This window comes from Equus asinus, chromosome 24, assembly GCF_041296235.1.
Source record: "Equus asinus isolate D_3611 breed Donkey chromosome 24, EquAss-T2T_v2, whole genome shotgun sequence".
Lineage (NCBI taxonomy): Eukaryota > Metazoa > Chordata > Mammalia > Perissodactyla > Equidae > Equus > Equus asinus.
The window spans coordinates 50,923,086-50,949,228 of record NC_091813.1 but is presented as its reverse complement, the minus strand read 5'-3'; the positions used below and the strand labels follow the sequence as shown (position 1 = coordinate 50,949,228).

Below are 26,143 nucleotides of genomic sequence, written 5' to 3'. Positions count from 1 at the left end.
GTCTCTCAGGCATTCCATGTGCTGTGCAGAGCCCTTTGTTGGACTATGGATGTCCTACTGGTTGCAACTTATAGGTGACTGACAAAAAGAACTCACTCTGCCATGATGTGGACATCACTCCTCACCACTGCTTTTCTTAACTTTAACTGAACTGCTCTTTCCGGTTCTTAGGCATCAGCTGGTCAATTTCAAAAAGGATCTCTCCTTAGGAAAAGCAAAATCTCACACCACACAGACTTTTGGACTACTCTCTGCATGAAAATGCTGAACAATGCTGCTATTCCCTTTTAGTGGTCTGGGATCAAGGCTGGTGAGAAGTATCAAACTCCTCAATGATAGTTTTGTCTGAAATAATTTGATTTTAATCATAAGTTCTGACTCCAAAGACAAATGTGAGGTTGATATTGCTGTGCTTGTGGGTATGTGGTCTATGTATTTTTGAATGAAGGCAGCCATTTGCAATAGCACAAGTAATTTACTATTGGAGTTAAGATCCAATCCTCCGAAACTGCAGTGACTGGATAACTTGCATAAAGCCTGGCTCTCCTACCTGGAGTCCCCAAATCAATCATCCCAAATTAGTATGAAGACAGTCACATGTGCGTGGATGTGGACGTGTGGTTTTCTTGTAGATGGTGTGTACGGCCCCACAAATTCAGAACCCTTCAGACTGGTTAATTAGGAAATTAGGGGAACATCACAATATATAGTCTCCATAACTGTAGGAGAGTGTTCTTAATCAGGAGTGTGCATCAGAATCGCATATGTCACTGCATGAGATTTCACTATTTTAAAATTCAGATTGAGGCTCAGTGTTTATTAATGTAAACTGAGAAGGGCCTAGAGTGCACAACTGTTAATAACTCCACAAAGGATTCTCATTAAAATACTACTATAGGACTAAAGTTCATTTTATTCCTGACTATATTATGGGCTTCTGGTTTTAAGACTTGAATTTATCATGCCTGAAGGTGAGACTTCAGAAGGGTCAGTGTTCTATTCACCTCAGCCTTCTAATATTTTATATGAATGACAACACTTAGAATCCAAAAGGCACCACTGTCTCCAGCATAGAAATTCTGACTTATTCCAATTCTGCTGTATAGATACTCACAACTGTGCACATCAGCAGCCTATCTTCAAGTCTCAGTGCTATAAGCAGGATCTCTCTCCAACACTAAATGATTTTAAATATGTGACCTTCTTCCCACCAAAAAGAGGAATTGAACATTTTATATTTAAAATTTTAAGGTCAGTTTATTTAGTTCAATGATGAAAGCTATCAGAAGAATACTCTCCTGAAAATTATTTTTTCTTAGAAAAAAAGAAAGGAAAATCCACACCCTCTCAGCATAGCCACAGATGCTGTGGCAGTCAAGCCTCTGCAGATGGGGATGGTCCGTTAGTCAGTCAAGTCACTCTCTGGGTCGGCAGGATGGTGGTCTGGATCATCCTCATCATCTTCCAGCTCCAAGTCATCCATTTCCTGGAACAAAGACTCATCTACCTCCACATTGTTTCCAGCTGCAAAAGACAAAAGTTTTCACCCTCAGTATTACACTCAGGAATAACAGATACAATTCACTGGCAATATGAAACAGAAACTTCTAAATGTGCACGTGAAGCTCAAGATGAAATCCTGAGCTATTACTGCAAATCACAACAACAATGATCTGTATTGGTCAGCAGAGACACACACATTTTAAGAGCAACTTCATGCTTCCAGTTCATAGACTAAAAAATCTAGTTACAAAAAAAGCCTTCCTAGAATGAATTATTTATGATGTAGCATACTACAAGATGAAGACAATGATGATGTCCTGGTTATACAGAGTTGATGAACACTGACCATACTCTTCCAATAGTGGCAGATATGTACATTACAGCTCAACTAAACTTATTCAATTAATAAAGTTGATCTTCACTCTCATCCAGTTCCCCTTGTAACCATTGGTATGCCTTTCCAAGATTCCAATATCTAAGCCCTACAGGAAGCAATACCCAGGCTTTGCATTAAACGTCTTCACTCTTCAATTTGTCTGAAGTACATAAAGGTACGATATTACAGTACTCTTAAATCACCAAAACTTGTTTATTCCTTCCCTCTCAGACTCTAGCCCAGTGACATTCAATTCAATGAGAATGAGTTTTGCTTCATGCCTATGAGCAGCTCAGTAATAAAATACAATTTGCTAACTTCAGGCCAAAGAATAACCGACTCTGTCGGAGAGGCAGTGAAGGCTTCAGAGAGTGGATGACATCTGAAATATCTTCATGATAAATTTGAATCCACCAAGTAGAAAAATTCTAGGTAGATGTATACAAAAAAGGCAGAGAGAAAAGATAAGACCTTGACTACTTCTAACTGGAATACAAGATTCTTGAGGGAAAATATCTGGAGATAACATAGACGAAGGCCAGACTGAAGGACTGTGTAGGTCAACCCTTTCCTCTAGGCAGTAGAGAACCATCAAAGGATTTCAAGGAGAACAACGTCATGATTAAACATGGGTTTTAGAAATACCATCTCAGAGGCAGTAACTATAGGATAGTTAAGAGCCCTAGAAGGAAGAAGAGATGGAAGCATGGAGATAATTTAAGGAGCTACCACAAAAGCTATCACATCTTTCACTACAAAAGTACAGGTGAAAAATGATATAGACTTCAAATCAGGAGGAAAGAGCTAAAAAGACATTTCAGAGGCAGAATCAACAGACAGCTTTTGGTAAGTTATTGGATATGAGGAGACATTTGATTCATCAGCTAGGGAAAGGAGTTGGGAATTAGTGAAGATATAGAACTTCTAAAGTGCAAGAGAGGACAGACAAAGCTTTTTGGATCTAGAATTTCTCAACAAAGTAGGTCAAAGACGCTCCTAAAGTGAGAGGGGGATAGATGAGCCTAAGGACATCTTTGTTGTTTTTTGGTTTTTTTAAGACTATAAAAATCTTGGAGCAAGAATGTGTTAAGATAGATAGATAGATAGATAGATAGATAGATAGATAGATAGATAGATAGAATGCTGAGCGTCAGTAAGGGCCCAGCTCAGGTTAAGTATGATTTAGCAATGGGCCACATCAACAAGGATTCTTAACCCTCTCCCAGACAGTCCAGGAAACAAAGTGAAAGGCCAGATGGATCTCCAACTGGCAAGATGGGCATGACAGACAGCTAACGAAGTGTGCTACTGGAGGTGTGACAGATGGAGCAGTTTAATAAACACACCTGGCCATAAGCTCCATGAGGGCAGGGAATTTGTCTAGACTGTTCTCTGCTGTATTCTCAGCAGCCAGGACAGTGCTTGGCATATAGTAGGGATTCAATAAATATTAGTGGATGGATGGACGATGGACAGACAGAAGACTGAAAAAGGGTAAGGGTCAGGACAAAAAGGAGAAGAAGGAAGGCGTAAGGGACTCCATGCTCCGAAGACAGCAAGAGTAGTATGGAATGTAAGATTTCTGGTTGGAGAGCATGCCAGGAGTTCCAGATCTGAGGTTTTTATAAAGCTCCGTGACAGACCATGGAATATAATTTCCATAGATTTATGATACTAGAAATTTGAAGAGAACAGGTCACCTGAGTCACAGTGGCCCATTTTACTAGCTGTTAGATGCTAATATGACCATAATTGTTTATCCACTGCTATCCTTTCATTGCTTAAGTTATCAGGAAACTTTAAAAAATACTATAGCTCAATGTATAAATTAATCAAATATTACTATTTATTATTCAAAATGTTATTTCCTTACAGCCTTGGAAGGAAAATTTTACAATAAGTTATCACTCTGATTTTCAGGGTTTAATATTAAAAACAACACATCATGTACATGTGGAATCCTAGTATTATCTTACCATCCTCCAAGAACTGGATATCTGATGTGTCAAGATTATGATCTGTTTCAAACAGCTGTTTCCCTAAAAGAAATAAATATGTTTAATTCAAACAACATAGTGGTCCTCTATCTTCCCTTACAGCCCTTTAAAAAGTATAATAATCTAAGAAAACCAGTCTGAAAACCTGTTTTTCTGTGAATTTCAATAAATTTATGAACCCAACAAACAGCTAAGAGACATATGAAATGTATTTGCATTAAAATGGAACACGTGAAAACCTAGTCTGCCTTAGAGTCCTAGAAAAACAATGGGTTTGACCCTACAACTTCTAAGACTTGTGATCTTGAAAATCATGGTAGCTGTATCTTGGGATCTATCCATTGCAATATCGAGATCAAAGATAAGCCATAAAAATTAATTATAATTATGTGTGAAGAAATATCATCATGTAGAGAGAATGTTTTCTCTTTTTGTCCTAGATGCCCAAGTATATTATTTTCTTACAGAAATTGTCCAAATGATCCTCTTTCTATATAAGAAGTGATAAAGGAGTTTGCAGGGAACAGGAGTAGGGAGGGGGGTCATACCACTTAATTTATTTTTTCCTGCTTGTTCTTCTTCTTTCATTCGTTTCTTTTTAATTTCCAAGAGTTCTGCATCAAACTTGGCCTTCCAACTTAAGAAATTCTCAATTGTAACAGGAGTGCCATGAAATAATTGCTTAGAAAATAAAGAAGACATATCATCACCAGACAAATGAGACAGTGGTTTAAAAAATAAAGCCTAATGATCTTCTAGATGAATGAATACAGCCACTTATAAGAAAAAGAGAAAAACAATCTTTCAAGTTTTGAAATATTTAATCTGATTTCTGCCTGCAGTGGCTACTCTCATTGGTTTGGGCAATTTATTCTGGAAAAGTCCATTTTTTATTTTTATTACAAACAACAAAGATAATATGCAATGAATGTACCCTCGCTGCTATTCACTGTTAAGAAGAAAGTTGTTACTGTCGGTAGTATGTTTTGAATACACGTCAATTTATAATACTAACATCACAGCTTATCTTTTTTTATTCAATTTCAGAATTTGATATTTTCTTTACATTTAGTAAATATTTAAATCACTCTGGTAAGAGCTTTATAAGTCTAAACTCTATACAATAAGTGAAATAATTTATATTTCTTGATTTTACCTGTATGAGCTTTACTGACTAATTATTAATCATTACTCGTGCTATGTCACCAACTAAATGAGGGATTTCTAAAATTTTACTTAGTAAAACTTTGTTAAAATTTACTTTTATTTATTTTTGTGATTTCCAAAAAAATTACTGAAATTTCCAAAAGCAAAAAACCAAACAACCAAAAAAACCAGATTTAAAGAATAATGAAACAAAACATGGCTCTTAAATATACCTTTTCAGCTTCTTCTGCTTCTTTTTCTTTCTGTTTCTTTTCTTCTTCTCTTCTGGTTTTTATCTGATCTACTATTTCATTTAATTTTTCTTGCACAGCTGTCACTAAAGTAAAAATCATCACCATACCAAGGTTTTCTTTTGCCTATGTAACCAAAAAAAAAAAGTTGCAGTGAGAAACACACTTCTCAGAAAATTTAAAGCTAACCAATGAAAAAGTGTTTTGGCGTAATCACTAAACTCGATACATTACTAATATGATTACTAATTCAGTTACACTGTAAGTTCAGACACTTGGATAAATGATCATTTAAGAATTGAACATTCACATAAATGTCTTAAATGTAAAAATTCATGTAATTTGCTATATCCAACATAAAATAGATATTTCAGTAAATTCTGTTTAACAATCACAAAGGAAGGTAGAACTGAGAAAACCTTTTCCAACAGTTCCTAGTAACAGTAACATCAGTTCTCCAGCATGTTTTTATTATTTCAGTTCTTTTTGGGTATTTTAAGAGCTGTGACAATGAACTGAATTTTGTAGCCAAGGTGATTTATCTTTACTTTTTTTTCTTTCAATTTGGAATGGTTTAAAATCAAATATAAAAGCATCTCCAACTCATGAAAGGGATATAATTCAAAAGATATTTGGAATTTGGTCATTTGAAGGCAGAATAAAATAAAATATCTTGTTTATCCACAGAAACAAGATAGGATTCCAAGAAAGCAGGCCAAAAAAAAAAAAAAAAAATCCCCAAATACACAAGCCAGAATTTCACTCCTAGAAGAAGACGACATTTCCAAGCACTCCCTGACAGGGCCGGCCTCAGCAGCACTTAGTGGGTATCATCTCCTGGGCCCTCCATGAAGACAAGGCTTCAACCTACCTTCTGTAATCCTTTCCAATGGGGCTTCTCCATTGGTGTCTCCACGCTAACCATCCTAAATCTGACTCTACACAAATCTCTCCCCTGAGTGCGAAACCCATATTAAAACTGTCCACTGGACAGTGACTCAGATGTACCACAGGCATCTCAACACTGAAATCATCATCTTCTCCACAAAACCTATTTCTAAGCTCTCCATCTCGGAGAATCACACCACCATCCACCCAGCCTAAACATTCCCATACCATCATAAGCTCTATCACTGCCTCTTATCTATTCTTATGTAACATTTAAATCCATGTATCGTTCTCTATCAACACTGTTATTATCCTAACCTAGGACACCATCATCTTCAGCCCAGAATATTAGAAGAAACTCCTAAATGATCTTCTTAAAACCTCTGGTCTTGTCACCCCTGACATCAACTTCTCTGACCACTCAATACACACACAAACTGATCTAGTCAATCTCTTGTTTAACATCCCTCAAGAGTTTCCCAAACCAAATGGGAGCAAGGCCATACTTTTTAAAATAGTTTAGAAGACCTTTGGGGAATTAATCTCTTTACTTCCATCATATATTACCACCAACCTCAAATTCTAAGCTAGAGTATTAGTATGACTGGACGCTGGGGAAGGAAATAACGATCTTTTCTCTCTTTCTCACTTCCACGCCCCTTAACAAGCTGGTTCCTCTACCCTGAAACTCTTCTACTCCCTCTATTGCCTGGCAGTCTTCCTTCAGGTCTCAGCTTCCTCTTGGAAGCTTCTCCAATGGCTCAAGTCTATATCCACTCATACAATCCTGCACTTCACCCATCATAGCATTTTTTACACAGAATAATGCTAGTCCATATTCCTCACTGAGTATAAAATCTACAAGAGGGGATGGTGTCTGTCTTGGTCACTTAATGCTTGATACATTTCAATAACAAATCCCAGTAGGAGCTCTTTTTAAAAAGTATTGCAACAGAAAAAAAAAAAAAATTCATATGGAAACTAGACAACGAGAAGTCATATGAAAAGATTTCAATATCACTAGTAATTAAAGAATTACAAATTACGATTGCATACTATTTTCATCTTCTTATCATTTTTTTCTTCCTAAATGAAAATATCTAGCGTTAGCAAATGTGGGCAGACACCTCACTGGCTGTAGTGAGATCATAACTTGGCACGACCATTCTGACAGTCAATTGGGCAGTGTGTATGAAATTCTTAAGTACACATACCCTTTAATCCAGCAATCCTACTTCTAGAAAACACTGGATTAGTATTCTCATTGTTAATTCATTCTTTTTGTTTATTCAAAAATATTTGAGTCTACTATGTGCCAGGTACTAGGGATTCAATGGAGACTCTGCTCTAAGAATTTATAAACAGTGATATATAAGAATGTTCAAAGAATTACATATTAAATCAGGCAAAATGAGAAATAATTCTAAATTGTTTCAAAAAGGATATGTATAACTATACATACAGTGAAATTCTATGCAGTTATCAAAAACAATGATTCATATACATGTTTACTAAAATGGAAAGATGCCCACATATATTGTTATGTGAGAAAAAGGATGTGATAAAACATTATGTATAGAATGATCTAACTTGGGGCAAGAGAGGGGGACTATAATAGCATAAGAAAAAAAGTCTGGAACTATATCACACCAAAAGGTTAATAGGCAGTTGTACCTCACTGGTGAGATTAAGAGTAATCTTTATTTTCCTCTTCATGATTTTCTCAGTTTTTCATAATATGAACTTATTATTTTGATAATTGAAAATTAATACAACTATTTTTGGAGAAAAAGTACAAATACTCCCTCAATACATCTGATCTCACGTAAGTATCAGAAAGAAACCAAAACTTCTTTTTTGAAAGGAAGGAGTTTGAGTATAAATAAAATATAAAACACATAGGAAAAAAATCACTCAGATCAAATAATTTATATTAATATATGACTAACTGAATACAGCATACTATCCCAAGTTCTTTGCATGTTTTAAATTGAAGCATGTTAAGCCAAATGATAACAGAATTAAGAGAATTTCATACTGGGTAGCGGAGTGAACGGGGCCCAGGAACAGCATAAATTCATGCTTGATATATCTTCTTTCACTCTTCATTTCATAATAGCTCCAAATATTTTTAAAATATCAGCATTCAGAGGACCAACAATCCTTGAAATATACAAGTCACATTTACAGTGGAGACATATTTTCTGCCAATTCTTCTAGAAAAAAACAAAACTAGGACTTCTAATTTCAAGATGGTGGAGTAAAGACTTTACTTGCTCTCCCTACTCCCTACTCTGAAGAACCCATGAAACCTTTCTACCCAAGCAAGAGAGCTTTAAATACGTGCCAAGCTCAGACTGTGGATGGCCCATCCCATCACAGAACTAGGCAAGAAGAGCTTTCCAATAGCCATTTTTTCTTCCACACAATCTCCCCTCTAAAATAGCAGCCATTGTTGCTATTTGTAAGCTTAGGGAGAAGGAGAGCTAGGATTTAAAAAAAGATCACCAGTCCTCTTCCCAGATTGTAGGCAACTAGCCTGCAACACGTCAGAGGAGTTGGGAGTTTAAATTTTGTTTAAAGTTGGAATTTTTAACTGCACATGGAACTGGACATTCTGAGAAACAAATCGAAACCATGTTTATAACTTAAAGTACCTATCGGACTTTTATCGTCCAAAATGACAGGGCTGACTGAGCTTCAAACAAAGGTCTAGGAACTTGGCTTACTCAAATTTTAAAGGTAGAGTGAGAAACAAAAAGATGCTTTGTGATATATATATATAAATCATGAATTCTGCTTGTTCAATGCTTACACACATTTAATAGCATTTTCTGACTCCTGAAATTAATGTATAATATTTAAGGCCAGTAAAATAATGCCATTACAAAACATAAAATGTTATTTCCTTACCTGTAATGCTAGTAATTTTAAAATGTCTGAGACATCATTATCTTCTAGATTTTCCTGGGAGAATATTTCATAAAGGGGGGCTTCGTCTGGGTATTTTTCACTGTATGTAAACTTGAGGGTAGTCTGGACAGCTAAAGACACAAGATAAAAGTTTGATATGAATACCTTAAAATGTAAAGTATGGAGAGGTCAACATCTTTGTGGAATCAGTAATTAACTTACAATGTGTCAATGAAAAGTAGCTCAACAGATTTTTCTGCATAGAAAAACAAGATTACTATGAGACCAGATAGATACTCATTAATACAAACAACACATACCACAAAGATAAGTGAAAACAAATCATGGGAATACCTAAAATCACTTCTAACACATTAAAAACACTTACAACTTATTAATATTTTACCAGATTGCATGTGTGAGAAAGAGGATGGATAAAAGTCACTCTTTCTAAAACCTTCCTTAAGATGAACAAAAGGCATTGAATACAACACATAGACAAAGTACTACCTTAGGCTCATTTACAGGGTTCTCCCAGAGCCAGTTCCCAGAGCAATTCTGGCTGTAGCCCTGGGGTCTACTTCCATCTGTACAATGCCAGCGGGGCAGTGCCAAGCGGCTGCTAGGTGAAATGGTTTTCAACTGCACAGTTTGAGAGGTTGTCTGAGAAACTTTTAACCTGACTCATCTCTACCTTCTCATTCACTTTTGGCCTGTGCCAAACATTTTCTGTTAAAACTTATAAGTCATAGTAATCTTTTGTTTAGATTTTACCTTATAACTCACATTTTAATTATTAAAACCTCCTGAGTTTGATGATTATAACTCAAATCTAGATTTCTCTCCATGGAAGAAAAAAAACACCTTAAAATATGCTGGTTTGATATTTTGTTTTAATTTTTGTGTTGGATGTCAACAAAAAATTTTGTCTGTTTGTTTTACTACTACCCTCTAATATTCTCTATATACGCTTTTTTTCTTTTTGAGGAAGATTAGCCCTGAGATAACATCTGCCACCAAAGACTAAAGGTGGAAATGAACTTCAGACACTTGGCCTCCAAATCTGCCAAATCTGTTTACTTAATTTTAATGTATTAGTTTTACAGCTATTTTATTTCAATTTTTACATTTGTCTTAGTCTTATAATTATATAATAGCAGTTTTTATCTGATTTTATGTACATACGTATTTAACTAATGATGGAATATCCATCCTAAAGAGAGAGACAAAAACATCCAGATAGGTGTTTACTCAGCCCAATTTATAACAGCAAATGTCCAATAAACCACCTAAACATTCAAAGAAGAAAAATAACAGTCACTCGATGGAATACCACAAACCACTGAAGTATGTGTGCATGTGAAGTCTTGTGTTGGACAAAAATCCCCTACCTTTTCTCCATCTGCTGTATGGTTAATGATTCTGTTTCACTTTTTAAAACTAAGCTTACTGTGTCAGAATATATCTCATTGACTTCCTCTCTATTTCTCTACAAGCCATGTTTACATAGTAAATACTGACTAGAAACACACATTTATACTAGATTCTTTTTTTTTTTAACTCATACATAGGAAACTATTCTAAGATTTAATTCCCTTAAACACTAACAGTTACAAAAGTGTTAATCACACAAAACAAAATTTTCAAATCTCTTTCTAACTAAAAGGATATGCAGCAGCCTACTTTGTCCTTTCCCTATATCTCACACTGGGGGTATTTTCAGGAATAAGTAGCATATTACAATGCAATCAAGGTTTGACTTTAATGCTTAAATGTATTGGATTTTCAAAGATTTACATACGCTCTCAGAAGTTTTCCTCGCATCAATTAAAAGAGAATTTCTTTCTTTTTTCATTGAGGTAACACTGGTTTATAACATTATATAAATGTCACCTGTACATCATATTTTGATTTGTGTGAAGATTACATCATGTTCACCACTCAAAGACTAATTACAATTCATCCCCGTAGACACGTGCTTAATCACCCCTTTCGTCCTCCTCCCTCCCTCATTGCCCTTTGGTAACCACCAATCCAATCTTTGTCTCTCTGTGATTGTTTGTCCTTGTTTTTATCTTCTACCTATGAGTGAGATCATACACTATTTGACTTTCTCCCTCTGACCTATTTCGCTTAGCATAATACCCTCAAGGTCCATCCATGTTGTCACAAATGGCCAGATTTCATCCCTTTTTATGGCTGAATAGTATTCCATTGTGTATATATACCACATCTTCTTTATCCATTCGTCCTTTGATGGGCATCTAGGTTGCTTCCAAGTCTTGGCTATTGTGAATAATGCTGCAATGAATGTAGGGGTGCATACATCTTTACACATTTGTGTTTTCATGTTCTTTGGATAAATGCCGAGCAGTGGAATAGCTGGATCATATGGTAGATCCATTATTAATTTTTTGAGGAATCTCCATACTGTTTTCCATAGTGGCTGCACCAGTTTACACTCCCACCAGCACTATGTGAGTATGTCTAGTATACTAGATTTTTAACAGCACCTTAGCACCTCCATATCTGCAATGCCTAGCACAGTGAGTAAAATTCCTAAGAGAGAAGCTTAGAAAAACTACAAGCACTTTTGCCCAGACTTACTTTCATCATTTTCTCCAGCCTCAGAGGTCACAGTAATGGTAAAGCTGGGTGGATTTTCTGATAATACTGCAAGAAAATATCCACAGAGGTTAAGTTATTAAGATGCTTCCTAAGGCAGATGCTTTTCCTTATTAGCAAAATACCACTATTCAGTCCCAGAAAGTGATCCCTAGACTGTATTTCCATTTTCACAAATACAGACTGAACAGAAGATTCAAATGATAAAACGTCCATCAGTTTTCTATTTAATTCTAATGTTGTCCGCAATCTGGAAAGAAATACATATAGCAGATACCCTCTTGGAGTTTTATCAAATCAATTAAAACATTAAGTAATTTACCTTTTAATTCAAAATGTCCACCTATACATGGAAAATTACATCCTAAAAAATTCCCAAATGGAACAGCAAAAAAAAACTTTGACATTTCTCATCAGAAACTACCCAATGATATTCAGTCTCATCACCAATTTTTATACTTAGATATTCCGAAGTATAACTCAATCTCCATGACAAACAAACAGTAAATATTAATTTGTTAGAGTTTGTCTTCTAGCTATCTCTTCCTCCCACATCATCCCTAGAACCGAACCTTATTCTTTCACAAACTATTGACCCTCTATCATCTTTCACGGAATTACAAAATTAGTCATGAATTCAAACATCAAATTGCTTACAATTTGTTACCCAAGACACATAAATCAACAGTTATATAAATAAGAAAGCATTATATACCTTTTTACAGCCTGACGTCTACTGGATACTAGATACCTGCTTATTGTCTATTCTTCCACAAGAATACCATGAAACTTTGTGAGAGCACCTAGATTGGGGCCTGGCAGCATCTCGAAACTCAACAAATTCTGGCTCGATGAAAGAACTAAACTAATGGAATGAAAGAAGAAAAATGAAAACAAAGAAAAGTTGTATTCAGAACCATCAGAAAAGTAAACAAATAAACAAAAAACATTTGAGCCACCTGTGACTGCTACCGAACACAAGAAAAGCTGGTGCCGCACTCCGGCCAGGGAGGCAGTGGCTCCTGTGAGGCTCGCAGCAGCTTAGCAGCCTCTTTCTGAAATGAAACAGCAAGGGGATCTCTGAAGGAGTCACCACGGAGACTACTCAGCTTCCCCTACTCAAGAACTTCTGAGGCCTTCATCAAATATTCATTATCAATAAAATTTTCGAGACACATGCCTTCATTTTAACTGATGCCTGAAAGTACGTGAAGCAATGATGAATATCTATGATTACTAGGAAGGGGTTTGTCAGGAGGATAAGAGTCACTGGACACTGGATTCATATTTTAACAGGCCTCAGGAAGTCCAGTCCATGCTGAAAAAGTCCCTGAAAGGTAATTATAATAAAGCTTTTATAATATGATTGGTCTTATCTTTTTTAAAGAAATGTGTATAAAATATATTTGATGTATTTCGTTCCTATTTCATGACCAACTTTAGCATTTACATGTCACGAAATGTAAACACTGCAACTATAGAAATAAAGGTTCAACCTAATGACATTCCAACTTATGACCATTTTCTAGGACTCCGTGAGGCTGTAAGTTAGGGGTCGTCAATACTTAATAACAACAGCTTACATTTATTGAGCATTACTTTATGCCTGTGTTGTGCTATGCATTTACATGAAGGTCCTTTAATTTTCACACCAAGACCACGATTTTATACTATTACCATATTTTACCCAATTTAAGATGCCATCAAGTATGAGATGTACCCTACTTTATGTGCCACTAAGAAAGAAAAAAGAAGCTGCCAATTAAACTATGATAAGTAATTGACTGTAAGACAAATTCATATTTCAGAGATGCTAAAATGTAAAACTATGCCTTAGAATCAATTAAATATAGTACTATCCCAATTTTATAGATATAGAAACTGAGATAAAAGAGCTTTGAAATAATGTGCCCAAGGTTATACAGCTAGTAACTGGAGGAACTGAATAAACTGTATAAAGTTTCTTTCAAAAAGAAAAATTGTGGGGCCAGCCTGGTGGCTCAGCAGTTAAGTTCGCACGTTCTGCTTTGGTGGCCTGGGGTTCGCCGGTTCAGATCCCGGGTGAGGACTTACGCACCACCTGTCAAGCCACGCTGTGGCAGCACCCCTCATATAAAGTAGAGGAAGATAGGCACGGATGTTAGCTCAGGGCCAATCTTCCTCGGCAAAAAGAGGAGGATTAGCAGCAGATGTTGGCTCAGGGTTAATCTTCCTCGAAAAAGAAAAATGAAAAATTGTTTTCCAGTAGAGAAATTCCAGGGAAGTCATTTGAGCTAGGCTGTGAATGAAGGTGTATTGGTAAGGAGAGAGGGAGAAACAGAACGTAGGTGACAGGGACAGGGCAGTAAGGGCATAATGGTGGGAGAGCTTAAGGAATATACAGGGAATCAGAAATTATTCCACTTGGCAGGCGTATGTGTGGGTGAAGAAAACTAGTTGAAAATACAATTAGAAGTTTAGTTGTGGACAGTGAAAGTTTCTTTAGCAGCAGCAGTATGGTGAGAATTTTATTTTTAAACATAGGAAGATAAATCTAGCAAGAATGCATAAAACAGAAGGACACAAACAAGAGCAGAGGCAGGATGAAACTAGACAGCTGCTGAAATCGTCGCAGCAAAGTTAATGAGGTTCTGAACTAGGTTGGCAGCTATGGGAATAGCAGAGAACAGGGAGGAATCTAAGACAGTGATAGATGACGTTCTGAATTTGCAGGCAGAGGATGGTGGTGCCACTAACAAAAACAAGAAATACAAAAGAAAAATCAGATATGATATATTTGAAGGACACACAGTACTTTTGCTTGGAAGTAATGAGCATGCAATCAGACATGGGCAAGTGGAGGTTAAAAACAGGTGGGCTTGAACTGAATTTGGGATCATCCACAGAGAGGTGAGAGCTAAAGTCATTAGAGTAAATGAGATCACCAGAGAGAGAAATAAGGGCCAACACCAGCTCTGTAAGGAATCTTAAGCTTTGGGGAAAAAAAGTAAGAGAAGGAAAAAGTGCCAGAGATTAAAAGAAAAGCAGCAGCCATGAAAGGTAACAACAAACTCAAGAGAAGCCTATATTATTGTGAAGCCACCCCAAGTATCGAGATCCAGGTCTGACGTGGCAGTGTCTAAAGGTGCAGGGTACATGTCTGTGTAGCTATGTGGGGGGTAAATGGGTGATGAACTGTTGGCCCATAAGATCATATCTAAATCTCCAACAAGGCCCTTTGTCATCTGGTCTCTGCTTATTTGTCAGGTCTCATTTCCCATAACTCTCACTTCTCATTTTATTTTCTAGGAATACCTAGCCACTTGTCTTTTGAAAACATTTTGCTCCCTCACAGAGTCATGCTTCTGCACATACTGTGCCCCTTCCCCTGGTTTCATTCATTTGTTAACTTCTCATCACCCCTCAGTCCTCCAAAATGACTCAGACCCTCCCCTCCCCCTATGCTCTGGCTGTATCCTATACAAACCATGAAAGAATCATCACACTGTGTTGTAAATTACTCATTTGGTGTTTTTTCCCCACAGACTGAGCTTCTAACGATGCATACAGTAAATATTTGGTAAATGAGGAACTATTTGGTAAAAGAGGACAGGGGGATGCTAGCAAGAACACCACTGAACTGCCTGACCTTGGGAGCCAGATAGAATAGGGAGGCAAGATGGACAAGAAAGAAGTTGATAAACTATCAATCTATGAGCAATCATGAGAGGCGTGTTTAGTAAGCATGGGAATGAAAACACTGCAGGGCTGCAAAGTTCAGAGACAGAAAGAAGAATGTCATAGACCAAAATTTTAAAGATGGCATTCCCAAGATATAGCTAGGCCCCATGCACTTGAAGGAAATGGAAATCAAAACTGTTGATAAAGAAGAGTCATGTAGCCATATTATTAGAAGCATCAGCAACTAAGCTGGCAAATTTCTATGAAAGAGTATCTTATATTTGTTTAACAGTTCTAAAGTATTTACACTTACATTATTCCTCAAACAGACATGGAAATTGAGGCTTGGAAAGTTTATATGATTTCTCCAAGGTCACATAGCTAACACCCACCACACCAGGCTGCCATTACAGAGAAAAAACTATGAACCAGGTACAAGAAAAAAAAAGATATCAGAGAACACTGCTAATATCCCCCAATGTCCACTCCTCCCTTCTTCCAGTTATACCAGTTTCAACTGAGCATACTGACCACCCAGAATGAAGACTACATTTCCCAGCGTCCCTTCTAACTAGGTCTCTCCCAGTGACTAAGTTCCATCTGATGAGATGGAAGCAAATAAGTCCTTTCACAGTTTCCAGGAAATTTCCTGAAGAAACAGCTATCTTTCACTTCTTTCTTTCCTTCATTCCTTTATCTACCCTATCACTTGGAAAAGGAATACCACCCACTTGACCATGAGGGTGAGACGACCTCTTAGGGATGACAGAGAACTAAAAAAAAGCCTGGGTCCCTGAGGAATTCTTGAACTAGAGCTACACAACTATCTTTTATGTGCAAGAGTAATAAACTTTTATCTTTTTAAAACCACTGTTATTCGGGGGTTTCTGTCACAGCTGAACGTAATCCAAAAAAAAAGAAAAACTATGGAAAGGGAGATAACATTGCAAAGCTTGGAGAAGACTGAAAACTACGGATGGAAAAGTTACTTAACTGGATTTGCAAAGATGAACAATTCCTGAGTTGTGATGAAGGAATAATGCCACTGCAAAGCATTACTGTGAGTTGGGGTAAGCAGAGGAAAGATAAGCCTTCAGTAAAGACACCAGATTTCCAACATTGTGAGTGGATCAAAATACTTTTGAGAAAAAGAGTCAGGTTGTTGGGCATAGGAAAGGAACTAGTGGAGGGGCAGAAGTATGAGGTGATATAGGGGCGGATGATGGTAAACTGGACAGAATTAAGGAGTTTGTCAAGAAGAGAGATAACGGAGGTAGTAGCGGAAAGTTACACTAAAGGGACACACAAATGACATTAAGGTTTTCACAAAGAACCAGACAGCTCACATTAAAATAAGTCCCTCTGGTTCTTAGGGAGTGTCTGTCTTAGAAAAGCTCCTTTCACAAGATGACTTCTGCCCCATCTATAAGATGCAATTCTAACTGTTAAATGCTCATGGCTGCTACTTAGAGGTACTGACGCAAACACATACAGGATTACGGACACCTCTGTATAAGACCAAACAGAACTAAGAACTTAACTTTTGGTTAGCCTGAAGCCAACCAATTTGTTCCAAAAAGAGTGCACACAGTCAGAGATTTGGATACAGAAATGCAAATAACCAAATTCTACTACCTTAGCAGGACCTCGTTAAGTGAAGCACTACGGAAGGAGAAGGCGGTATCAGAAGAGTCTGCTTATATTTCGGAAGACTACTTGTTAGGAGGATTGGATCAGTGTGCAATCAAGCTACAGAATAGGCAAAAAAGAAGAAACAAATTATGATTTGTTATAATTCACAAGAAATGCAACAGTGGACCAAAAGTTCTCTGCAGATAGTCAAGCAATCAATTCTGAAGTTAGACTAAGTCTATGTGGCTAGGAGTATGGGCTGGTTGGATGGTGCCTCTTCAGCATCCACAAGGGGGGTCGTGATGTGCTGAACACAGGCTTCTCCGTCAAGTACTTGGCCATCTATTAAAAAAAAGTATATCCACTTCCTCCATCAACAGCACTGAGTATTTACTAAATCTAATATTAAATGTGATTCAAAGTCAAGTTGGAAAACTACCAATTAGTGTTCCTCCACAAAGTGACACAAACAAGCTCTCTTTCTTAAACCTAGTACAAAAATATGAAGTATGAAATCATCAACACAAAAGAAGGCTATAAAACAGTAAACCCTGCAAATCCTCAAGATTTCAAAAGATCAAACACAGAAACATTTTATTCCAAAGTCCTCTGCCTTTTCCCTGAGAGGTTTCATAAAGAACATGATCATGAGTAAGGCAAAGTTCCTGAAGAACTATAAATCAAGACATCTCATTTTAATATATTTATTGCAAAGCACGTAGGAATGGTGATAGGAATTAGACACAGTTGGGCTCAGCTGATAGTGCTGAATACTTGAATGCATCAAAGATTCATAAATTATCTTTATTACCCTGGCTCAGAATCCTCAAGCCCTTTTGCATCTGACAAGAATTTCACATAGTGACTTACATCAGACCCTAGCACGATTTGAAAGAACCACACAATTGTTTGAGGGTTAAAAAAATGTATCACTTTTATAAAGGCTTATATGCACAGTACTTAATGACGGATACTTTATGTCCAAAGAAATGAAAAGAATAACACATCTTATGCTTTCTTAACTCCGCCTACACAGTGTTCATGCCTGTTACATTTGTAATGTACTAGAAATGACCAAACGTCATAAGAATATAACCAAAAACTGACCCTATATTTTATTTTATTTAGATATTGACATACAAACAAGGATAGAGAAGGGAGCCAGACTCCATACACACTCACCCAGTTAATGACACTCTCAAACCCCTCTTCACTCATCCCCTTAACATCCTCACAGCACAGCCGTACTGCTGGTGAGAGAGAACATGAACAGGACTGGAGCTATACAGGGATAGCTGAGAGACATCTGCCTGTTGGCAAAGCAGAACAAAATTTGCTACCATTGCGAGCAGTGATCAAAAGGTGGAGCTAAGAAAACTAAGCTGAACCATGAAAGGGAGAGAGATTGGAGTTTGCAAGTTAAAATAACCTTCCTTACACTCTGAATTCTAACAATCAATGATGAACACTACTCAAAGTAAGGGATGGGGAATGTAAACCCCACAAATCTACGCGCTCACAGTGGCTCTATTTGATCACTTCTCAAAAACTGAGTGTAATGTGACAGAAGCCATACCGATATGGTTATCTTGCAGCATTTTCAGAATCATCAGAAGCACAGCTTAATACAGAATTCTCTTCCTTTAAAATATACCTAACGAACTTCTCAAAAATATTTTATATTAGCCCAACCTACCAAGTAATCTTCTGCTCCCCCTCATCCCAGCAGGAGCTAGGTCTCAAGTCCCACATGTCTGGAAGGTAAAGGAACAGGAAAGAGGTCCAAACCTAACTCTTGGAGTCCGGCTACTACCTTGCTGGTCCACTCAGAGCAAGCCACTCACCCTTCCTGAGCCTCCATTACCTTGCTTGGGAGCAAGGGGAGGCTAGAATAGATGATGTCTAATATCCCTTCTAATTTAAGAACCTGCGAATGTCCAAGGGAACTGAAATTTGGGCCACACCATTTATTGGGCATTCTGCAGAATGCCAGAATATAAAAAACAAAGAAGGAAAACGGAAAAAAACGCGACAAACTTCAGGGACAATACTCCTCTCAAAACTGACTCTGGGGTACTTTGAGAACAGCACTCTGAATCCCACAAACTTTAAAACATCATCGTACGAAAATCAGCTTCTATCTGAATAAAGGTAAAAATGTGAAAACTGACACCTTTGCGACTCTGGAAAGACTACTCTCACTCGGAGTATCTGTTTTCGTGTATTTCACTAAACCTCGGGTTGCTGTAAGTGACACAGAAAGCAAAGTGCCCCCGAATTAATTCCAGGCCTGACACTCTCCAGGGACCTCGCCAGCCTCGCCCAGACTTTTGGATGTTAGAGAACAGAGAAGGGGAAACAGCCTCGGACTTACAGGTAAGTGCCTGACCATTTGGGAGAAGAACTGGAGGAGAAAGTGGAGGGCGAGGTGGCCACGCGGCCTTGCTGTCCCCTTCTCCATCTCAGCCCGGAATGCCGAGGGCCGCGGCGGCTCCGGCCGATCCCACTCCACCCCAGGGTAGCTGCGGGCCTGCGGCCGCGGAAGTCACCTGTGAAGGAGTCGGGGTAGATGGACTCCAGAGCCTCCAGCTCGTTGCGCTGCTCCTCACCGTAATCTGTCATCGTGACCCTCGCCGCTGCCCATGGATCACGCAGACACCCCGCGGCGTGCTGCAGCCGGGACCGCGGCCGCGCCTGGAGAGCGGGCAGCGGCCGGGCGGGCGCAGGCGCAGAGTCACGGGCTGCGAGGCCCGGGGCCCAAAGCCAGGCCGGGCCTGCTGAGCAATCAGCCCTCGCCGGCCTCCGCCTGCTCCCTAGTTCCGCGTTCGACTCGTTGGGCCTGGCCGGGGGGCGCTGAGTAGCCGCCTGTCCCACGCCCGCTCGGGATTTGCTGGGATAGTGACAGAGTTCTGTCTGGCATTCGCCACGGACACCTAGGGCCGGTTCTAGGGCTTTGCAGGGCCTGAGAAGCCCCTCAGCGCGGCATCCACGCTCGATGTGTCTGGGCTGAAGACCTGCCTCGCGTGCCGGGGCCGGACGGTGTAGCTGGTGGCCGGACGCGGGGGGCGTCGGCGAACTTCGTCGTTTCCGGTTTCCGAGCTTGTGGTCCCGGCTGTGAGGACAGACGGTCGTGTTAGTGTCGGCTGATGGTGGGCTCCAGGTGATTTCTACACCTGGAATCTCCACGTTCCTTGGCGTCCCGCGGGAGTTGGACGGGGGTCCGAGACCAGCGTGGAGTCCGGTGGGCAGAGGAGCAGAAGCTCTGCTCGTTCGTCAGCGGGTCCGAAGGGTCGGCCAACTGCTGAGTAGCCAGTCGGAGTGCATCCCGGGGAGAAATCGACTGGAAGTGCGGAGATGTGGCTTCTCGATTCAGCTCTCTAGGCTTCACTTTTGAATTTGTACAGTGAACGCGGCTGGGACGTAGATCTAAAGGTGGCTGTGACTGCGTGTTTCTGTGAATTGATGAAGGGGATGTAGGTTTCAGTAACAGTTTTGATAATCGTTGTAAAAGTATCAGTACTCCGAAAAATGTTCAGAACGGTTGATTTGGGAGAATAAAACTAAGGCAGTAATACTTGAAATATGTACATCTGTCATCTCCAAGTTCATGGCAGCAGTTAAAAAAGAAAATTTTCGAGGAGCCATAATAGCAAAAGCTAAGAAAATGGCTAGATAAGCATGGCAACTTTTATAAGAATACTAAAGAACTATCTATGTTTATAATAAAAGAACATGGTTGAGTTAAATCAAAAACAAATCGTCAAAAATATAAGAAGATACCTCAACATATTAAAAAGTTTTCACAGTTTTCGTATTTTCCTTTGTTTTCTGTATTAAAGCTGGTTTCACTTGTGTAGTGAAGGAAACAGTATTTAAATAAGAAGCTGCCTAGTGGCAAAGGCTCTGAAATTTTCTCTTGTTAAAATTAATGATGTCCTATGGACTGGAACGCATCTTGACTTTTTTATTGGGAAGTATTGCTTACTGAGAGCAGAGGAGTACATTAAAATAAACATATTCGGGTACACTTTCCTACTGACTCCAGGTCTTAAGTATTAAAAGTTGATTTGGGGCATTCTTTTAAACTTTCAGGAAAAAAGTGGCTGCTCTCCTGATGATAGAATCAAAATACATGAAGTAGATTTGGAAATATAAGGTGCTTATTTTTCTGGGAATTCTCAGTTCAAATAAATCAGTGATTTGTTATCGGGGAGGCCACAAAGCTTCTGAGCAGAGGGAACAGCCAGTGCAAAGGTCCAAAGAATGAGAGCCCACTTGGTATTTTGGAAGCCACTGTGGCCAGGGCACAGTGAACTGGTTGCCGGGTGGAGGGGAGTTTGCAGTTCGTGTAGGATCACTGGACGGTTTAGATGGAAGAGTGACAATCTGACGCTATTACTTTAGTAAGACCACTCTGGCGACTGAGTAAATATATGTAAGGGGGACAAATTATGAAAGTATGGAGACCAGTTAGGAGGCTATGGCAGTAATCTAAGCAAAAGACAATGATGATGACCAGAGCTGTAGGAGTGAAAGTAATGAGGCAGTGATCAAATTCTGGATATACTTTGAAGGTAGGGCTGTCAGGATTTGGTGTCCATTGTAAGAGAGGAGTCAAGGATGATTTGGGGCTAGAACAACTGGAATGATGAAGCTCTTTAACAAAATGACAGGTAAGGAAGGCAATGAGTTTGTCAAGAAAGTTGATAAATCCTCTGAAGCACGTATGTTTTCTGTTGCTGTTCTCTGCTCATCTTTATTGCTAAAGAAGAATGTCCCTAAGAGATTCATCTTGTTTGTATTCATCTAAGTTTCTTCTGCAGGTAATGCAAACTCACGGTTGCTATTTCCCAATACTGTCACTCTTTAAAAATTGTTTTGATGTTTATTTTTACTTTTCTGTGCCTTGTGAGTTTTCTGGCAATCTCACTAGTCTCAGAAGTGAGGAATTGAGAATCATCTATTTAAAGGTTAATCTTAGTTCTCCAACAGTTCTTGGGGCTAATGTTTATTTTGTCAGGTGTCTCAAAGGCTTTTCACCAGTCACAAATGCAAACAGTCATTTAGAATTCTAATTCTTAGACTCTAAGGAGTCCTCTTGAAAGATAGTGAATCCCAGTATCACTTCTGGTCTGACTGACATGCCTGCTTCCCTCCTTATCTCCTACAGTCTACTCTGACGCAGCACGGCAGCCAGTGATCCTGCTACAATGTAAATTCATCAGTCCTTTGCTCATAACTGCCCGCCATCTCAGATTAAAGGCCCCTGTCTTTGCAGTGTAGGCCTTATAGAATCTGACTCCCTGACCCTTACCTGCAGCTCTTGTTACCTCTCTGACCTTGTCTGCTGTTACTCTGCCTCCTATTCTCTGCTCCAGCCACACTAGCCTCCTTGCTGTGCCTCAGACATGCAAGGTAGGTTCTCCTAAAGTCTGCACTTGCTGTTGACTCTGCCTGAGATGCTTTTCCTCCCGTGCCCACGTGGCTTGCTCCCTCACCTCCTTCAAGTCCTTCCTCAAATGTCACTTTTTCAGGGAGGCTACCTCAATCACCCTACTTAAAATTACAACCACTCCCTTCTCTGTCCTACCTACACCCTTTACCCTATTGATTTTTCCCATGGCAGTTTAAAATTACACCAGATTTATTTATTATGTTTATTTTCTTTCTGCTCCCTACTAGAAAGTAAGTTCCACAAGGGCAGAGATTTTATTTACTGTTGTATGTTGGCACATAGGGCAGTGCCTGACAGAGTAGGCACTCAAATTATATATTTTCAGAGTGAGTGAATGAATCCAATGGAGTGGTGACGTGATGTGGTTCTAAAAGCACTGGAGCAGGGCATTCTAAGACTAGTTTATAGCATTTCTTTATAATTGATTTGCCATATGTCTTTGGACATGACACACCCTTTCTGGGTCTCAGCTTCCCCATCTAAAAAATGAGGAAGTTGGGCAGAATGATCTTCAAGATGCTTTCCAGATGTAAAAGTCTATGATTCTTCAAGATCATGCTTATTTTGGAGAGAGTTGTGTAGAACCAGACTTCAAAGCTAGCAGTTAACATCTCTGACCCAAGGTGTCATGCCAGAAGAGTGGTATCTGTGGGTGGAGTTGTTACTGTCCTAACAACCTTGATGCTAATGTTCTTGAACCATATAAAAAGATGAGGCCTCAGTTCTGGAGAACAACAAAGTTGGGACAACATGAGTTTTCAGCAGGCTACACTTCCAATTACCTTGCATGTAAGGACAAAGTCTAAGGTGAGCAGACAAAAAATAGCGTTTGTACACGCTCCTTTTCTTCCACCCCTAGCAATGACCATTTTGATCATTTTGATCTTCTCTTTGACTTTTCCTTTCTCTTCCTCCTCCCCACCCCTCTCTCTCTCCCTGTCTCGCTCTCTTTCTCTCTCTCTCTCTCTCTCACACACACACACACACACACACACACGCACAAGCACCTTTGCTTTGGATTTGAAAGAGACTAGGTGGAAAAGGAAGAGAGAAACGAAAGAGCAAAAGAGGTATGGAAGAAGGTAGGCTTAGTGAAATGCAATATGAATTACTTAAAATGTATAGGAGGAAAAAGGAAAATGAACTGGAGAGTTAAAATGGAATAGTAAAATTTAAGTCAAATCACTTTTTTAGCCTCCTGAGAGAAAATATAGTGAAGGGTCGAGTCAGGGATGCCTCTAAGGGTATGCAGTCCTGCGCAAACATTTTTTGTGGGGATCCTGTCTATCTGAGCAATTTTATTAAAAGATATATTTTAAAAATTTATGGGCTCACCTAAGATACATTGATTTACTGGTGAAGATTTAGAAGAATAAAGAAGGCACTTATGCATTTGTTTATTGTTTAATCAGTGTGCCTGAAGATTCTCCTGAGTGTCCATGCAGCCTCTCTTCCTGTGCAGGTTGAAGAACCACCTATTTGTGTTATTTGTTGTCAAATTCACTGTTCCTGTCTAATTTCTTATCTCCCACAGTGATGCATGAAAAAGGGAGCAGTGCTGTTACTACTGCAACGCCATGGCTCTTTGTAATTTCTTTTGTAACATTATAGCTCTTCTTACTTCTGCAATATCCTAATACCATTTAAGTAAAGCTGGTCACATCGCTACTCCTTAAGCTCCATCGTCCATCATGCTGCTCCTGAATACTGCTCCCAATGATTTTCTCGAAGAATGCGCCCTCTCGATAATGTCCACGCATTCAAGTCTTACCCAAAGTTTGCAGGAAAATGTGAATGATCATTTGTTTCCTAGTCATGTTAAATTTACAACACGTCTTCCAACAATGTATTTTCTGGATTTTTTTAGGCCATAATCACTGCATCCCCAGAATAGGATTTCTTTCTACTTTCCTTACATGGCCACCAGGTGAGAGGACAAGCGAGATAGATGCCTGTGGGCGGAGCTAGACGTTCGGTCAGCCTCTTGTGCATGGAATGCGCTTGACCAACCGGGGAGGGTACGGGACACCACCATCAGAGACCACAGAGGACAGCGATCGGAAGGGCCAGCTGTGAGCCTCGGAGAACTTGACGCGCCGCCCCAGCGCACTGCCGGATCAGAGGCGCGCCGCCTGCACCGTGGCCGCCCGGGAGCCGGCGGTGCGGACGCTGACTAGAGGACCTGCCCACCCCGCCGGCTTGGGTGCTGGCGACGGGAAATGGCATTTCTGCTCGGAACACCCCGGGCTCGCCACGCGAAGGGAACAGGGTCGAGAGCGCTCGGATAAAGGTCCACGCTGCTGGGTCCGGCTCAGGGCGCCCCAGACAGGCGGGTCCCAGAACATTTCGGAGGATGAGCACAAAGCGCCTGGCGCCCTGATGGCAGGCGGTACTGAATTGCATACTAAATTATATTATTCTAGCTCTGCCTGTTATAACCTGGACATTTTTTCGTTTTAGCTTTATGTATTCCACAAAATATAGACCTTTCTCACAGGACCTCAGAGGATCAATTAAATCATTATTGGAGTAAAGATACTTATTTTGTAGGCAGCTTTCTAAAATTCTGGTTGTCTCAAAGAGAAAGAATGGCAGGTATAAACTAAATAATAAGCCAATTACTCTTGATTTATAAAATTTATATAATCACAAAAGCACCACATCGATCCAGATTAGTTTTTTTTTTCCTTTGGCATTTGTTTTTCTGCATTTCAAATGCTGAAATATGTCCACGTTATGAAATAGTTTACAATACATTGTTCTGTTGATGTCACTAACACAACTACAGAAGGAAAATATATTTTAAAATTTTTTATTTGTAGTTTAGGCTGAAACATTTACAAATACATATAAAATGTATATTCAGCTGTTCTTTCTGTATTTAGAACACCTTAAATATTAGAACACATTGTATTTTGTATATTTATAAAATATTATAGATATAGTTATTTATTTTTCAGGAGCAACAGTGTCACCTATGGCAGAGCAGCAGCGCATACAGAATCTTAGGATGCTTGTGCTAGAAATTACCTTGAAGAGGTCTTAATCCAGGGGATGTCATTCATGACAGGCTTGTGGGTTCATAAACTCCTGAAATGTGTTGGTTTGTGTATTAGTTTCCTGTTACCACAGTAACAAACTACCACAAATTTAGTGGCTTAAAACAATGCAAGTTTACTATCTTATAGTTCTGTAACTATAAGAAAAGTATATATTTCTTACTGTTCTGACATGTGAGACACAAGTCTCAGAGGGCTAGAGTCAAGGTGTCATCATGTCATCAGGACTGTGTTCCTTCCATAGGCTCTTGAGGAGAATCCATTTCCTTGCCCTTTCTAACTTCTAGAAGCTGCCTGCGTTCCTTGGTTTATGAACCCCTCCATCTTCAAAGCAGGTGAAGGCTAACTTCTCAGGCATCACTCTGACACTCTTTGACACTCTCTTCCATTGCCACTTTACCTTTTCTCTGACTCTGCTTCCTCCTGCAACTCTCTTATAAAGACCCTTGTGATTACATCCGGTCCACCTGGATAATCTGGGATAATCCTCCCGTCTCAAGATCCTTAGCTTGATCACATTTGCAAAGTTTCTTTTGCCATATAAGGTATAAAGTAAAACTGACAAGTTCCAGCGATTAGTGAAGAGCATCCTTGGGGAGGCCATTATTCAGCTTTCCACAGTGTGTAAACTCTGAGAT

General features: G+C 39.2%; 1 protein-coding gene across 18 annotated transcripts; it reads right to left on the bottom strand.

Moving 5' to 3' along the window:
• Positions 1–1,230: 1,230 nt before the first annotated feature.
• RWDD1 (RWD domain containing 1) lies at positions 1,231–21,016 on the bottom strand. Of its 18 annotated transcripts, none has more exons than XM_070496231.1 (11): positions 19,541–19,691; positions 18,174–18,301; positions 16,995–17,108; positions 12,659–12,754; positions 12,415–12,564; positions 11,682–11,747; positions 9,075–9,205; positions 5,256–5,399; positions 4,425–4,557; positions 3,856–3,918; positions 1,231–1,524 (listed from the first exon to the last, which is right to left on the bottom strand). In XM_070496231.1, the coding sequence occupies exons 8-11, from the start codon at positions 5,379–5,381 to the stop codon at positions 1,403–1,405; spliced, it is 444 nt and encodes a 147-aa protein (XP_070352332.1). In that variant the 5' UTR covers positions 5,382–5,399; positions 9,075–9,205; positions 11,682–11,747; positions 12,415–12,564; positions 12,659–12,754; positions 16,995–17,108; positions 18,174–18,301; positions 19,541–19,691; the 3' UTR covers positions 1,231–1,402. The 18 variants fall into 18 exon arrangements, with proteins under 18 accessions (XP_070352332.1, XP_070352327.1, XP_070352333.1 ...); XM_070496226.1 differs by lacking the exon at positions 12,659–12,754 and adding an exon at positions 9,297–9,330 and having other exon boundaries at positions 19,541–19,679; XM_070496232.1 differs by lacking the exon at positions 16,995–17,108 and having other exon boundaries at positions 19,541–19,799.
• Positions 21,017–26,143: the final 5,127 nt, after the last annotated feature.